Source organism: Poecilia reticulata, chromosome 4, assembly GCF_904066995.2.
Source record: "Poecilia reticulata chromosome 4, P_reticulata-male-v2, whole genome shotgun sequence".
In the NCBI taxonomy this organism is placed as follows: domain Eukaryota; kingdom Metazoa; phylum Chordata; class Actinopteri; order Cyprinodontiformes; family Poeciliidae; genus Poecilia; species Poecilia reticulata.
This window is the reverse complement of record NC_088833.1, coordinates 7,852,706-7,870,159: the sequence shown is the minus strand read 5'-3', so window position 1 is coordinate 7,870,159 and position 17,454 is coordinate 7,852,706. Positions and strand designations below refer to the sequence as shown.

Here is a 17,454-nt window from a genome sequence, read left to right as displayed (position 1 = left end):
CTGGCCTTAAACAAACATATGTAGACATTTTTATAAAATGTAGTTGTCTTGACAGCAATTTGTTTAAATATTTCTAATACTGTGATAAATAAAAGCAGCAAACAAAGCTTTGAGTTGCTCGATCTCATCTTAAAAGTTTAGGTTGCATCTTTGTTTAATCAGTTGGGAGTATTTGCTTGATGGTACACATTTGCATCAAGAGTACTAGACCTTAACTTCATGCAAAGAAAAGAGGAAAGAGGAGTGGCCGCCTGATGTCTTGTCTGCAAAGTGGAATGCAGGCAGAAAAGGAGGCATTCTGTTTCTAAATAATGAAACAAATATTCTGTCAGTTTTTTTAAAAAAAATAAAATTTCTCCATTAATTGAACTTGAGATAAAACAAAATTTTTTTGAGAGATCCTCAGGATTTAGGGGATGCTAACAATTTAAAAATGTTTCTTCAAAGAGGTTTATCTGCTACATTAGTAGAGGTTGCCAAAAATAAACATGTTTTATACCAATGAGGTCTGGAAAAATTTACTATTTTAATGCCGTTCTTGAAATCAAAACCGGATTGAGTCTCTTAACATCCATCAATCTGAATACCTGGAAGGTAAAGGCTTGCAAAGAGAAGAAGACAACATATACATTTTCTCCCAAGTGAATATCAAATTAAGAGGGGGGGTAATGACAGAGGAAGGAAGTGATGCACTGTACTTCCTGTACGACATCACAGAGGTACTCACCAGTGTATACCACTCCATTGAGCTCCACTGACATGCTGATGCTGTTTGTGCCGTTTGTGGTGAGGTTCAGAGCCGACTCTTGCCTGCCATCTGCCAGGAAGACAATAGCTTATTTTTTTATAATAATCTTTTGTCCAAACAGTGTTAAAAATCTCACCCAAAAGGCAGAGATAGAGTGGAGTGCACAAGTATTTATCTTGGCAAACACACACATTTTGTGCGATCTGTCTTTTTTTCTTCTGTTTTTAAATCACCTCTATAAGAACATTTCTGTGAAGTTTTATCGCTTACTGAGAAACAGTTTGCGTGTTCCATCAGATAGTCAGAAACCGAGACGAACCTTCGCTATAAGATCAAAGATGCCGCTTGCACATAACAAAGACAAACACACATGTAAGGCATGTATGCATGTGTGCCGCTCCTATAAGCTAAACAGGTCAACATATAGGCCTGCTGTTAGCGCTTTCCTTACTGCTGCGGTTTGTGGTGACAAGAATATATTGAGATGACAACTGAAGCACAAAGGGAAGATGGGTGAAATCTAGAAATCATGCACAATGAAAGGGAGGGAAAAAATGCCAAAGGTGTGCTGCAGTAAAAACAAAACGGCAACCTGATGTGTATCTACATCTATGCTTGACATAAAACGCTTTCCAAGATGACCATTTACGTCAATAAAGTTATTTTAACAAGGGCTGCAACTTATGACTAATGATAATCTATCAATTATTCTGACAATCGAAAATTACATATCATACAGATTTTTCTTTTTTTTTTTTTTTACAATATTGTAAAAAAATGTGACCTGTTATACTTCCTTCAACAGGTTAGTATAGTCTATAAGCAATGCAAAACATGTTCATTACATTTTATTGGCACGAAATGATTCAGATTTTCTGCTCAGTTCTGTTTATTTTGAATTTTCAGAATGATCTGTTTTAGGGTGTATTGTCACTTTAAATCCAAATTAGCTGCTGCTGGCCACGCCCCCAACTCAACGTTCACATTCACACATGAAAATGGCTGTAAACATATGTGCAATTATGCAGCCCTACATTTTTTGAAAAATATTAGTAGAGCCTCCTGCACAATCAACAAGAACATAACAAGTGGTTTCTCGATGGCAAGTCAACAACAAAACACTCGTCTTTGTACAGCGAATACAACAATAAAACCAGCTGACCAAACAAGCTGGAGCTCGGATGGGGTTGCTAGGTAACGGGCACAGAGCCCGTTTAATATGACCTAACCCTTCGGGAGGTTTTTGAAACAGCTCATTTTAAAAACATTATAATATTGCCAGAAAACTCCTGGATGTTTTTTTGGCTGTTTTTAGAAGCAGTTGAGATCCAAATTGAAGTACAAAAACATGCAAAATGTTAATTTTGTAAAATGCTTGTTGTGCCTATATTTAACTAAAAATGTAAGCAATCAGAATATAACAATATCAACAAAAATGTTTATACATATTGTTTAATAAACTGTAGTAGTGGGTTTGTTATGAGTTTGTGTAAACATCTGAATTTCCAGAAACTGATAAAAACAAATATTTCTCCCATTATTATTCCGTCATTTAGTAAATTATTTTGGTAGCACACATTTACATAATAATAATAACAACAAAAAAACATTTGTGGTTGTGAGGAAACGCTGCAGAAGGTCTGCCTGCTGCGTTCGGTACCTTGATTGTTGATGCGGATGTTCATGGGTATCTGAGCCGTCATGGCCAGCAGGTTGTGCTGCAGAGCTCTCTGCAGCAGCCGGTGGTGCTCCTCCCCAGGCAGAGCCATCTTCTTCTCCGGAGGCTCACCCGCCTCCAGTTTGTCCCTCAGCTGCTCCAAAGCCGCCACCTGAGCCGCCATGGCCGCCTGGGCCGCCGCCGCCTGCACGGCGGCCACCGAGTGGCCGGGCATGTGACCCACCGGCAGACGAGGAATGCCGACCCCCGGCAGCGGCTGGCCTCCCTCCTCTTCTGGTCCGACAAGGAGAAAATCAGCGTCAGATAAAATCAAATACTACTGTACATTGAAATCAGTCTTTATCAAGCTGTGAGTCCGCAGGCTCCCCCTAGAGGTCCACAAGGTACTGCATGTAAACGACCGTTTGTTTGCCGTGACGTCAGCTCGAAGTGCGACGCTACAGCTAGCTTACCAAACGATCGTGGCTAAAAATAACAGCGAATAAGTGGCTTAAAAACGGGTCACTGAAAAAGAAGAACTAAAGATACCGATGGAAAGGAAACAAAGCCAGGATTACTTATATGATCAGAGGAAGTGAAGTCATACCTGCTGAAAGTTTGATTTGAATCGCTTACGAGCGATTCGATTCTTTTTAATGAGTCTCAGTCGGTGAGAACGTTTTATGACTCTGCTCGCAGGCCAACATATAGTTTTTTTTTATTTATAAAACAATACAAATTAATATATAATCTGATTTAGTACCGTTATTAATAATGTCTTATGATAGTATTCTACGTGAGTTGGGTAGTAATTTTATTATGAAGTATTGCTACTTTTACTTGAGTAAAATGTTTGTATTCTACCTACTGAGAATAACTTCACCGAATGAACAAGATTGTTTCAACCAAAAATTCACCAGACACAGAGTGCAGTTTTTTCTAACATTATATATATATTTAAATAAAAAAAAAATTATGATTTTATTTTGCAATTATGTTGCTTATATAAATCATTTTCATTTCATTTAGTCTTTAAAATATCAACATTTCCACATAACTTTATATTTCGGTCCATCTGATGGTGTAATTTTTAAATATTAAATGGTGATGTTTTGATTAGTTACTCATCACTCGAGTGGCCATTTTTTAACCAAATACATTTTTACTTTTAATTGAGTAAAATGATATTAAGGTACAGTGCTGCTCTTACATTCTGCAGCTGGTATAATGTGAATAACGATCCAACTGACTGGTCCGAAAATAAAACACTAATTTAACAAAAAAAAAAAAAAAAATCCTCCACTTTCAATAACATTAACGGTTTAAACCTGTACTTTAATTAAACAGATAAATAAGCCATTGAGTCATTAAGAATAACATACTTATTATATTGAAACATTAAATTAATTCAAACATATGGTGTTGAGATAAATGACCTTCCTGCTCAGATTAAATATATGACGTTAGGGAAAAATATGTAAAAAAAATTATTGCTAAATTTTTTGACATTTAGAAAAAAGAAATAATTTTGTTGAATCTAAATGACATGAAATTAAAAAAAGGTTAGTCTGATTTGACTTCAGTCAGTGAGAAAAAAAAAGTATTTTTATTAGGTAAAAAATGCTTTCCAAATTTAGATTTTTAATCAAATGTTGAATTGCACTTTCTTACAAAAATCAAACACCTGCAAGGATTATAAAAACAAGTCATTTAAGTTTTACCTCCCATCAACAACAGTTCCCACCTTTCTTAATCTTCTGCATGGGGGCGAGCGAGGCGCCGTTGGTTCCCACGGTCAAGCCCATGTTCGGCGTAGAGACTTTAGGCGAGGACAGCATTGTTGGCGTCCCGTTGGGGGAGTAGGTGAAGAGCGAGCTCCCGAAGCTCTGCCGACGTCCTTCCCGCCGATTGCTGTCGATGGCCGCCTGCAGCTCGTTGGGGTTGCTCAGACCTCTCTTATCACATTCATATGGGTACAGGTACTTCATGTATCTGGAATTAATGGATGTAAATGATTCTTTTATGAACATTTAAGTGATGCTTTACTTCAAAATTCAATGTACATCTTGGGGGATTTTGTGTCAAAGAGCAACATAAAGTAGTGGAATGAAGCTCAGGTTGTTGATTTTTTAAACTATTTTTTAAATATTCTTAGATTTATACCAGATCTAAGAAGGCCCAGATGTTAAAAAAGCAGAATAATCGTCCCTATTTTTTTAATTCAACGACTTTTTATCTCAGCAACTAATTCCATGAGCTTTTACAATTAATTTGCTTATTATATTTTTCCCTCTAAAGTCATTATTTATTTCTTTGAATTACCTTATAACTATTCTTGTCACAATAACAAATTTTGCTATCTGACAAATTGTCCCAGAAATTAATGAGATAAACGATAATATTGTTGTTTTGATAGAATTTTCAATTAATAAATGGATAATGGGATAACAATGTAAGTTTGTCCTCTGAAAAACTAATAAACTTTAATTTTGTACTGAACAATAAATATCCCCCCCCCCAAAAAAAATCCAAAAACAAAAAATAAGACAAAAATAAAAACTGAAACTATCAATAAAATGAATGATGAAGTCTAAACTAAAATCGTCTTTTATGTTAATCATCAGAATGTAAAGAAACTCCTCATTTTTCTGACCTTTATCTATAAACCAAAATGAAAAAACATGCATTATTTCCCTTCCAATTCAACACTACGCTCCAGTTTGTGTTGTTCTACCACATAAAATCCCAATGAAGCACATTAAAGTTTCAGGTTGAGCTAAAATCAACATCAAGAGGAATTAAAAACCGTAAATACAACACGAGCCTCCTTCCTGGAAGAGCAGACCAGGATGATCTTTTGCTAGCTGGGAGCGAGGAGCTCCAACAACCAGAACCAACTACAGGAAATTACTTCAACACACAGGAGTTAATTTGAAAAACAAAGCGGCTGTTGACATTTGATCTGTGCCATCTCTGACGCTGTGAAGCACCGAACAGAGCAGGGATTAAGGGATTAAAGCTGCGACAGTTAAGGCACTGTTCAGTCATGAAGAAAAGCTGACTTAGCTGCATCTGTCACCACTGGAAGGGTGAATCCAAATATGCCAAACACAACAACAGCACAGTGAGAGGAAACAGAAACGTGCACTGACTGTGTGCGGAGGGTGAAGGCTGCACTGGTGATTGAGGTAGGCAGGTTAAGTCCCTTGGTAATCTCCCTCCACAGTTTCTTGTTGATGACCTCCACCAAGCCGCCTTTCTCCGTCACCAGCTTGTAGAGCATGTAGAGGTCCAGGACCTGCTTGGCCATGATGGGAATACGGTTCACAGGGGTTCCTGGTTCACACATACACCAGAGAAATGTCAACAGGTTACAAGGTTGCACAGCCAATTAATGTCGTGTGAATTATATTCGAGTTGTGCGTTGGAGATGCCTGTAGTTTGCTTCAAAAAAGTAGGGCTGAAATGATTAATCATGATTATTTGCCAACTAATTTAGTAATTGATTAATTGCTAACTGGAATGTAGAGACTCAAAAAGTCTCTTTATTGAAAGAACAACATTTCCAGTAATTAAGCAAAAACTCTGCAAATAATATGTACATTTTGGATTTGTGATGGGCTGCACAGTGGCGCAGTTGGTAGAGCTGTTGCCTTGCAGCAAGAAGGTTCTGGGTTCGATTCCCGGCCTGGGGTCTTTCTGCATGGAGTTTGCATGTTCTCCCTGTGCATGCGTGGGCTCTCTCCGGGTACTCCGGTTTCCTCCCACAGTCCAAAAACATGACTGTCAGGTTAATTGGCCTCTCCAAATTGCCCCTAGGTATGAGTGTGTGTGTGCATGGTTGTGTGTCCTTTGTGTCTCTGTGTTGCCCTGCGACAGACTGGCGACCTGTCCAGGGTGTAACCCGCCTCTCGCCCGAAACGTTGGCTGGAGATGGGCACCAGCACCCCTCCCGACCCCACTGAGGGAAAAAGGGTGCAAGAAAATGGATGGATGGATTTGTGATGTCTGTAAAAGTGTTAAAAATTCCTCATGTGGCAAAGTTTTAGCTCCACCTGGCTCAAATAAAAAAAAGAAAAAAAAAGTAAAATAAAGCAACTTTTTTATTTACAACAGCAATTATTAATCGGATAATCCAAAAAAGAGACAGTAGGATCAGCTCTATATGTATTGATGTTAAATCAAGCAGAAAGTGTTGAGCTTTGTCACATGCTGATGTTATAAAAGCTCTTTTAGCTAAAGATTTAGCTCCTCAATCTTTGCAAAAAATTATCAAACGTTCACAAAAGGAAAGCCATAGTCCTACATTTTAAGCAATAACATGTTTATTTTTTTTGTAAAAAGGAAATAAATTATGTGTTTATTTGCATTTTCAATGCGACTATTTCTAATATTGCATAAGAAAGGTTTAAATGAAAAATGTGCAGAATATGTCATTTTATATCTGATTAATCATCAAAATAATAAACAGAATAAACTATTACTAAACTAATTGTTAGTTGCAGCCCTAGAAGAAAGTATTTTTATATGAATCGGGTCCAAACAATTACCATTTGTTGCAGAACGTCAACATGAACCATTTATTGAAATTAAGCTAATATTTTCTAACGCCTCGTTTCCACTGAGCGTTGAGCTGGATTAGTGTTTGTGGGCAAAGATAAGACGCACCAATAGAGTAAAACAGAACATTTAAATAAAAGTCTTTACCTTAGACTCTCAAATACTGTTAGGTTATAAACCACTGAACATCTTAGCACTAAAATACATTAAATATCTATTATTGCTGTTGTGTCCAGACCTCTCAGGTCTTCTGGTTCTGGTCTGGTCTGAATCCCCAGAATCAGAACCAAACATGGAGAAGCAGCATTCAGCGTCTATGCACCACAAATCTGGAACAAATTTCCATAAAACTACAAAACAGCTGAAACACTGCCTTTAAATCCGACCTAAAATCGAATTTGTTTAGCTCTTCCTTTGATTAATAGTAACTGGATCCTCATTTGTTTGAGTCTGGATTCATTTTTCCACAGCAATGTGAAGTTTTGTGTTGTGTTTTCAACATGTAAAGCACTTTGAGCTGCCTTGTTGCTGAAATATGCTACACAGACAAACTTAACCAGTCACCTGTGTTTGTTTATATTATCTCAAGTCATAACCAGAACTAAAAACAAACAGGTGAAAATATAAAACAGTCATCTTTGCAACACAATTTAACTTGAACATGAAAAGTAATGCCTCAGTTATCAGAGTGGCCTACAGATGGCGCTCACAGATTCCAAGAGGGTACTTGGCAGACCCACCCACAGTCTGTGGGTGACACTGTAAATAGCTTGTTCTGGTTGTTCAGTTGTGACCACATGTCTGTTGTCTCCCATGTCAGCCATTTCTCCCCCCACTCCAATGTGATAACACGCCCTGAGCCCACCTGTGACTCCAGCAGCGGCTCTGCAGAGCAAAGTCAAACGGCTGCAGCTTTTAGCTACTCACAAATAATGAACGAACTGTCCAAACTGGGAGAACTGAAGTGCAAACTGTTGGAGAAGTGCTCAGGACTGGATAAAACAGCTAATTCACCTCCAGGCTTTTATACGGCTACAAGCTGCAGTGTGACCGTGAAGCAATCATCTCTGAAATGAATGGCGACCCCACCCAGCCCAGTGAAAGCCGAGAAGACGGGGGAGGGTGATCGTCGTCCTCTCTATAAAATAATTAGAAGCTGCCTGTGACACCGGCTTGTAATAAAGCCGGGAGATTTTGATGAAGAAATGTAATGGTTGTAATGGATACGCAGAGCAGACACACGGACACTCACCTCGCTTCTGCATGAAACTGAAGAGGTCGTCGAGAAACTCTTTTCTTTTTGAGTCCCCGTCGAGTTCGTAGAGCTGTGGGATCAGAAAGGGGAGAAAAATGAAGAGAAAAGTTTTATTTTTTATGTTAGATGTCATAAAACATTCAATTAAAGATGGCAGCTCTTTTCCTACAACCATCAGGAGCATAACTTTATGACAGTCAGATACTGTTCATGTTAAAGTAAATATTATTAAAAGTATGAAACATTTGACCAAGTTTTGTCATAATTTTTCAACGAAAATAAGCTATATTAAAACAAAAACACAAATTAAAGCTACAACCACTAAAATATATGGAAGATGGCACCGTAGTGACTCCATCTGGAGGCCTGCTACTAACTTTAACTCTAGATCAGAGGTGTACAAACTTTTTGTGGTGCAAAATTGTCAGCTCAAAAATACTCACTGGCAAAAAAATATTATTCTTAAAATTCACTAAAATGTTGCATTTTTCTTACTCAAAAGTAAACCAACCATGAAATATTTAAATTAAACAAAGAAATCAGATTTTCTTTTCTAGGAATGGGATCGTAGATCCAAAACTTCAAAAAACAATTCAAACGGGATCTAGACTTTTAACCAAGTTTTAATACAGCAATTAAAAGCACCAAGGTGAACTTTAGAGTATAAGTCAAAGGTTTCCAGTTAAGAAAACCAGGAAGTTTTGAAAAGATGATCACTTTGTGATGCATCTAACATTTTTGCAAGTCAATTTTAATTGACTTGCAAAAACATGGTTTTGTCCTAATTTATTCTTTAATCATTATTATTGGGGCAAACAAATTCAGTCCAAAGCCAGCAAACGCTGGAGTTCTTGTGTAAAAATGTAAAAAGTTGCTTTGGTTAACCATCACAATGCTGGTCACAAATACCAAGGTGCCTAAAATGCAGACATAATTCGCAACTTTTAGTTTAGAGCACAAGTCTTTATTTAATATCACAAGTGTTTATGTGTGATATAGCACTGCACTGTGATGATTCAGAATGGAGAGCTTTTAAATCTTTGTTTGGTGCTGGTTTTTTAAGTCTCTAAGGTTCTTCAGACTGACATTTGTTCTGACTCTCTTCTCCTTATCCTCCTCCTCGTTGGTTTATCTGCCATTTAAATATTTACTTTATGATCTCATATTTAAGCTTTGCTGTCTCTACTTTGGTTCTGTGGTTGTGTTATGCTTGAGTTCAGCCATCCAGACTCATCACCCATCGGCGACTTCTTTTATGCTTTTAAAAATGTTTGTCAACTTTAATCATGAAAGTGAACGCATATATTGTGAGGTTAAGAAGAAAATGAATTTAAAAAAACGTGGAAGACAAGGGGGACGTCCCAGATGGAAAGTGAAGAAACGCTGCGGACCAGTGTGACTTGATGAAATCCTGATGTGGGTCCAGCTGCTGGCAGGGCCCCGGGCTCCGGAAAGTTCAGCGAAAGTGAGCAGTAAAAGTGAGGCACCCACACTGGGGGGAGTACAGTGGGCCCATTCAGCCTGTGGTTGTTGTTTTTTTCCGCTCGCACTGATAGTGAAATATCTTCTTAGAGCGTTTTCTATTTATGCCACATGCACACAGTCAATGCAAACATTTAGGTTCTGTGAAAGCGTGACTCTCTTCACACTTCACCAAAGGTTCGCAGCGACGAGTCTGCGCCAAATGTTTAGTACCAACAAGATCACACGAGTGTCTGAGCAAGGTCACAGAGTTTCATAATGTTGTATTGGAAGTAACCGGCTGCGAAACACAATGTGCTAGTGAGCGCTGCCGAACAAAACCACAGAAAATAAAACCCGAGCGTATTATTACTAGACAGGCATCAGCACAGCCCACAGCCTGCAGCAAAGCCTCATGATGCACTTTCCAACCAAGAGCGTTTGATATCACTTCAGGAAATCACTCACCTCAGCTCGGTGCCGACACAAACACACGAAAAGGACAGAAGCCTTCTGTTGTGCATGACGGTACAATAGCTCTAGAATGATTTTAACTGAATAAAAATAAGAACTAAGCATGCATAAAATAGATTATATTGGATAGAGACCTGGAAAATCTTCAACTTTTTCAGTTCAATTGAAGGTAAATAATTTTAAAACTGCATGTTGGAGAAATGAATAGCGATGCACCGATCCGTGCTACGATACCGATACATCTGAGCTTTAATATCGAAAAACATCTCTATTTTTAAAGACAGACATAAAAGTACTGAGTTATAAATTTATGTCTTAACTTTTGGCATCATAAGCTTGGTCAAACATGAAAAAACAAAACAACTTTAAATTGTTCTGTCAATGCAACTAGGATTATAATTAGGCAACGAAAAATTAATATAAAAGAAACTGAGACGAAAACAATAAGTTGACATGTAAAATAAACTGCAATAAATCTTCTTATAAATGGTCCAGAAAGTGTGATTCAGACCCATAAATATAATGTAAAATAAAAAATAAACCATAAAGTTTCTCAGAGCTCACAGCGTAGAAATAGATTGAATAAATTTGCTCTTATGGATCGGGTCACATTACCACTGATGCCAGATCTAGATTTTTTTTTTTTGTTCAATTTCAGATATTAATATCAGATTAGAGCATCTCCAGTGACGAAACGCAAAAAAATCTCATTATGCTCAGTTAAGTTCAGAACTATATTCAATTATTTAATTTCCCCTTATGCAACAATAGTTACAATTCTCTGTGCAAATGTAATTAGCGGGGAGGGGAGGACGATCATTTTCTTGAAAGGCTGTCTCGGAGAAAATGAAAATGAAACGGTTGTGATACGATGGCGACAGCGGTGGTTTGTCACCGCTGAGCTCGTCCCTGAAAGTCGCGTTCAGCCCTCATTAGTGACGCCAGGCTGGTGTAGGATCTTATTAGCTGGTGGTCAAGACTGGGAAGAGTGGGGGCTGTGAGGCTGAGGTGGATGCTGCGGTGGGGGGATGCCACCTAATGTACAAGCCTGCAGAGAGGGGGTTTAATTACAGGATGCATGCATTTCGTGAAGTGCCGCACCATAAATCTTAGAAATTACCCCTTACCCAGTTCCCATCCCCCTCATGTTACTTTATTTGCTCCCTGTCCCTTTTTTAGTCTCTCTCTCGCTCTCTCTCTTAATCACACCAATAAATATTTGCCTTGTGGTGTTGCTGCAGCCCACTCCCTCTAATCCACGGGACGTAGTGACAAGAGGATAAGAAATACAAACAGCTCTAATATCCCAGAGACCATAATGCCTAAAAACAATCCGGTTATTGTTAACAGTAAAAGGTGTGATTCCCATGTGACGGTTGTCGTTCGCAGCTATTTGGGAAGACATGAGAAACCTATAGCTGAACGGCAGCGTGTTGATTTGCGTCAGCGTTTCCTCGTCCACTCAACAAGGCTGCTTCATTTTGTAAAGTGTGAACTGTGTTGACACCATTCTTACTCAAGCATATCCGGTTTCAGGTCTCATTCAGGGTTAACAGGCTCGGGCACAGCACCCTCCTTCATCTGAATGCCTGCAGTTACTTCCTCCACATTTGGCTCATTGACATTTTTCCAACATTTCAAATTGAAAGTGTGTCTCGGAGTTGACACACTTTACCTACACTGCAAAAACACAAAATCTTATAAAGTATTGTTGGTCTAGTTTCTAGAAGACACTTGGAATAAGACAAAGTAACTTACAAGTAGCTTTTCAGCAAGATATAGGAGCTTGTCTTAAGTCAATAATTCCTTAATATTGATGAAAACGTGCTAGTCCTACTGGCAAAATACTTTATTTATAACAAGACATTTTTGCAACTGGTATTTTTCATCAATATTAAGGAGTTGTCAACTTAAAATAAGCTTCTATATTTTGCTGAAAAGTTACTTGTAGGTTAGTTTTGTCATTTCAAGTGAGTTAGTATATTTGCACTAGAAACTAAACCAAAAATATGTGGGAAAATTTTGTGTTTTCGCAGTGCAGAAGTTTTAAATTGACGTTATTTTTATGAGAAAAAAATAGGAGTTGTTGAGGAAAAACAGTAATTATTATGACCCAATCTGCGGCGCTATTGTGTTGTTGAGGTTAGCAGCATCACGTAATTGTCTAAAAAATATTATAATTACAAGATGGGATGAGGTACGCATATCATATGACGGTAGGAATAAATTCTGTGCTTCGCAGAAGGACCAAATAAATGAATAACTCAGTGCAGCAGAAACATCACATACAAGCAAGGAAAGAAAATGTTGGCTCATGTAGCGAATCTGAGGAAATAAATTATCTTTTATAGCGCCATCGTTTTTATAGCGGGATCATTTTTACAACGTGGAAGAGTTAAAACTTTAATTATGGGCCAATGATTCAGCAGCAAAGAAAATCCCATAAATAAGATATAATTTATTTTAATCAAGTGTGGAGCCAAATCTAACAAAGGATATTTTTAAAAATGCTGCTATGAGTGATCCAAATTAGTGACCCATTACATTTTTCTTCATTGAGTTATAAATATAACATGAAACAGACGGCTATTTATTTTATTTACTTGCCACTAAACTGGATGACGGCCCAGGTTTGTCTTGCTGCCACGCGGAGAGGAAGATGTCAAAATAAAATTAAAAATATCCCCATAAATCACTGCTGGAGAACTGAAAAGCTGCATGTCTGGGTGTAATACCAGAAGAAAACCATTATAGCATTTATTCCAGTGAAAAATCACAAATATAGAGTTTGCACAGTGGTGCAGTGGGCTGCACTGTTGCCTTGCAACAAGAAGGTTCTGAGTTTGAATCCCAGCCTGCTTCTTTCTGCATGATGTTTGCATGTTACTTTGACTTCCTCCCACATCCCAAAAACATGACTGTTAGGATATTTAGTGAGTTTTTCTCAGGCATTAATTGTGTGTTAGCACAGGTGCACAGTTGTGTTGTCACTAATTACATTACATGAGCGACTATTTGGAGAAGTTTTACTTTTAGGAGTATTTTTATTTACTATGCTGCACTTTTTACTTTAGCTCGAATAATTTTATTTTGAAATATCGAAACTTTTACTTCACTGAATGAACAACAAACATGTTTTAACCAAAAATACACCAGGCAGACACACACCTGCAGTTTGTTAACGTTGCATATATTGAAAGAAATTGATTTATAAAAATGTCTCTTTTGTCTGATTTCATTTCATAATTATGCTATTTATATAAGTTGTTCTAATTTTGATCTTTAAATACCAAAATTTGCACATAACTTTATATTTTGGTCTGTCTGATGATGTAATTTTTAAATATTAAAGACTGATGTTTTGATCAGTTGCTCAGTAATTGACGTTTTGATATACTTTTTTACTCTTGAGGGACTTCTTGAGTAAAAATATGTTGAATTTATCCATGTCTTTCCACTTTCACAGCAGTCTGAATGAGCTGACTGATCTTTTCCTCCCACCAAAAATATGCAACTTGTGTTTCTTCTATATGTGGTACTAATTTGGAAACGTATGCAAGAGTTTTCAAAGTTTCTGCAGTCTGAACGGTCAGTTTTCTGGAGTTTCCAAACTTCCACTAGGACTTCGCTTGACAAATATGTTGCAAGTTCAGCAGCGGATTTGTGATGCCATGTGATTATTTCTCCTCAAAAAACTCCAGGAACCTGTTTTAAATGCAAGAACAACCTGAAAATTGGTCATCACTGAGTCTTCAAACAATATAAAGACTCTAAAATCGTCCTTTAGAAAGCTGTCATCACCGTCCCTTGATGTAACGCCTATTGGGAGCCAATAACTGCTCTGCTGGTAATTTTATGAAACAAAGAAACACTTCTTTTTTTAAACATTTCCACAGAGTAATAACTGAATTTATGGGACGTGCTGTTTTAATCAGATCAAGATAATCTAAACGACTCGGGCCGCCCATATCAATGCCTGTAAAAATAACCTCCAGAGGCACCGGACTCGCTCACGATACAACTCTATCATGGGAGAGAGGGCGACTGAGTTCATATTCTTAAAATAAGTCAAAGCAGAACTATGAAGGGATGCAAGGCTGCGCTCAGCGACAGGTATGAGGAAGTATTATTATTAGAAGATATAAATCAAGCAGCCTTTTTAAATGTAATAAAGAGAGGAGTGCCGACAGCTGCACAAGTCCTATTAGAGGTGGCCTATAATGTTCCTTTAACAGGTTGGGATTAGATCTGTGGGTGATTAAAAACATGTTGATCACATTTTTGGACAATGATCTGTTTTAGGGAAGACACTTTAGATGCAAATAAGCTGCTGTTGGCCACGCCCCTCCAAATCAGCGTTTACACTTGCATGTGAAAATGGCAGCAAACAGATAGGAATTATACAACTGTACATCTTTGAAAAGCTTTAGTTGAGCCTCTTGCATAACCGACAACAATGCAGCAAGTGATTTATGCATCGTAAGCCAACAACAAAACACTTGTGTTTTCCAGCAGCCATTGTACAGCGTAAAACCAGCTAACCAAATGTGCCAGAACTCAGTTTGAGTTGCTAGGTAACAGACTGAGCTCGGCTTAGGCTGAGGTTGCTCTGTAACAACACAGTGCCCATCGAATGTGACTGAACAATCAGGAGGTTTTTGAAACGACTCGTTTTCCAGACACCAAGATATGTTAACTTATTTCCAAAACAAAACAAAAAGAAAACATCTGGGTGTTTTTGAGACCTACATAAAAGCATAAAAATTAGAATTTTGCTAGACAGGTTCCCTTTAAAAGCCGTCGAGAAGCTTCAGATTTTGAGATCGTTGTGGAGTAAACTAGATGAACCCAATGTGACACTGACAGAACAGGAGCGTAAAGCGGCCAGTCGGGATTCTGTCAAACTGGCAGGGCTGCTATCACGATTCCACCACACCCCTCGCTGTGTAGCATTGTTAGCTTCCCACATACACAGCATATATCTGTCTATCTGTATCTGCTTTCCTTTTTCACTCCTTGCCGTGTCTCTATTTGTCCTCCATCTCCTATCAGCTTCGCTCTCTTTGTCTCCGGCCCTCTCTCAGTCCCAGGTATATAATCCCTGTGTACATTACAACCCCACCAGTACCACCACAGTTACCACCCACCAACACAACTTTTATCAGGCGGACGCGGGTGTGGCTGCTGTAGGTTTTCCATGTCTCTGTAGTAAGTGAGCTGAGACGGGGGGGATTTAAGCTCTACTTGTCAGATAAACAATAAGAAACTAGATAAACGACAAGAAACTGGGCCGACTGGTAACGCACGGTCCACACACCTTAATCAGAATGAAAAGAAGAAAACAACAGCTCTGCGCTTTTAACCTTTACTTCACAAAAACAAAGATAAAGACTCTAAATCATATGATCTGGTGAGAAGTTAAATAGATCAACTCAAAATTACCACCAACAGCAGATACGTGTTATGATGACAGAGCAAAGTTAATCCAGCCAGACTTCAGATTTCACAACTTCTGATAAATAATCATTTGGTGTCTGTTGTCTGATAGTTTGGGAGCGTATGTAGGTCAGCGACTGAACGTCTGCAGATAAATTATAAACAGGCCTTATTCTGCAAACAATCAGTAACCAAAGAGCAGCCTTTACGGCCTCAAAGGCAGCAGCAGTAGGTAACAAAATGTTTGTGTGTGTGTGTGTGTGTGTGTGAGAGCGAGGGAGTTTGGGGGAGGGTCAGTCAGCCCATTAATGCAAATGGCTGTCAGTGGTGCTGGCGGTAGTGTCACGTAGCACACAATGGAGCCTCTGCAGCTGAAAACCAAAGCCGAGAGAGAAGACCCCGGTGTCACCTACATGCTCCCTCACACCTGGCTCTCAGAAAGGCCCACATCCACAGTCATGAGTCTGTTTAGGTTTCTCATTGCTCATTTACAAGTCTGACCTACATTCTGCTGCTTTGAAAAGGGGATAAATCTTTGTAGTTTTCCAGCAGCTAAAAAGGTTTAAAGAGTTGTACCAGCAGTGCTAATGATTACCAAAGTAGAAATGCAATTAAAGGCGGAGTTATAAAGAAGTCGGCCTTATGTGGAGCTATGTTCACTCTACCAAATAAAATATAGGAGACACATCAGAAGATTGAATTTCAAACAGCTTTAAGAAGGTATTTATAATAAACTATAACTATCCTGAATGATTATTCTTAATCTTATAATGTTGTGTATTGATTGTGTTTGTGTTTGTTTTTCCATCTGGACGCAGATATTTTATCCCCAACAGGTTGGTTCCTGTTGCCACAAACTTCCAAAATTAAATTTAGCATAGTTTAAATATCATTTTACTTTATTCTATTTTTAGTTTTTAATCTTGTCCTCATGAGGATGTTGTTTTTTAAGGTTTTTAATAATGCCAGTTTGAATTACCTAACTAATTACTAACTTTTCATATATATAAATATAAATATACCGTATTTTCCGCACGATAAGGGGCACCTAAAAACCTTCAATTTCCTCAAAAGCCGACAGTGCGCCTTATATATGGTCCAATATTGAGCCACAACAGGTCTAGCAACTACGGTAAGCAGCCGCCGACTTCATTTTCGCCCGTAGAAGAAGCAGCGCACGGTGCATGCTGGGATAGTGGTCAGAATGCTGGTTTGTAATCTATTAATAAAGTTTGACTGACCTATCTACCTACCGACCGTCTAGAATCAGGTCGTCTGCAGGTCATTTAGCGCCACGTTCTCCACCAACATGCTGTGCGCAAACGGATAAGGGTCACCATTATCCGGCCACGCCCCGGCCCAGTCACGGAAGGCTCTCCTCGCCGATCCGAGTCGGACTGTTTTGTTGACATTCCGTTTAGAGCAGCTCCATCTAGTGGATGCATAACGTAACTCCAGCCTCTACTCTAGCAGCTATTCTATGCGCCTTATAATGCAGTGCGCCTTATATATGAAAAAAGTTTAAAAATAGGCCATTCATTGAAGGTGCGCCTTATAATCCGGTGCGCCTTATAGTGCGGAAAATACGGTAAATTACAAGTACGAGGTTATTTCACTTGTAACATGGGGAAAATCTGCCAGTGCAAAATAGTACTTTTGAATCTATATTCAGAAATTACGCAATACAAGCTCCTGTATCCTACAAGTATACTAAGATGTTTGCACTAGAAACTAGACAAAAAAATTTTGGTAAGATTTGGTGATTTTGCAGTTGAACGGCGTTATATTTGTAGCTTATTTTATTGACCGACTGCAGAAAAACAACAGAAGCAGCAGTATCTGATTCAGTAATGGCACGGCGAT

The 17,454-nt window shown here is 38.4% G+C and overlaps 1 protein-coding gene across 2 annotated transcripts in view; it reads right to left on the bottom strand.

The window, feature by feature from the left end:
• Positions 1 to 17,454, bottom strand: part of arid3a (AT-rich interactive domain 3A) — a 70,124-nt gene that overhangs the window by 6,770 nt on the left and 45,900 nt on the right. Inside the window, exons 4-8 of one of the 2 annotated variants that reach the window (XM_008406648.3) lie at positions 8,218 to 8,290; positions 5,558 to 5,741; positions 4,150 to 4,397; positions 2,409 to 2,699; positions 728 to 817 (exon numbers count right to left, since the gene is read on the bottom strand). In XM_008406648.3, coding sequence (XP_008404870.1) covers positions 728 to 817; positions 2,409 to 2,699; positions 4,150 to 4,397; positions 5,558 to 5,741; positions 8,218 to 8,290 — 886 coding nt within the window. The remainder of the gene's footprint in view (positions 1 to 727; positions 818 to 2,408; positions 2,700 to 4,149; positions 4,398 to 5,557; positions 5,742 to 8,217; positions 8,291 to 17,454) is intronic. The other variant, XM_008406651.3, reaches the window with a different exon arrangement.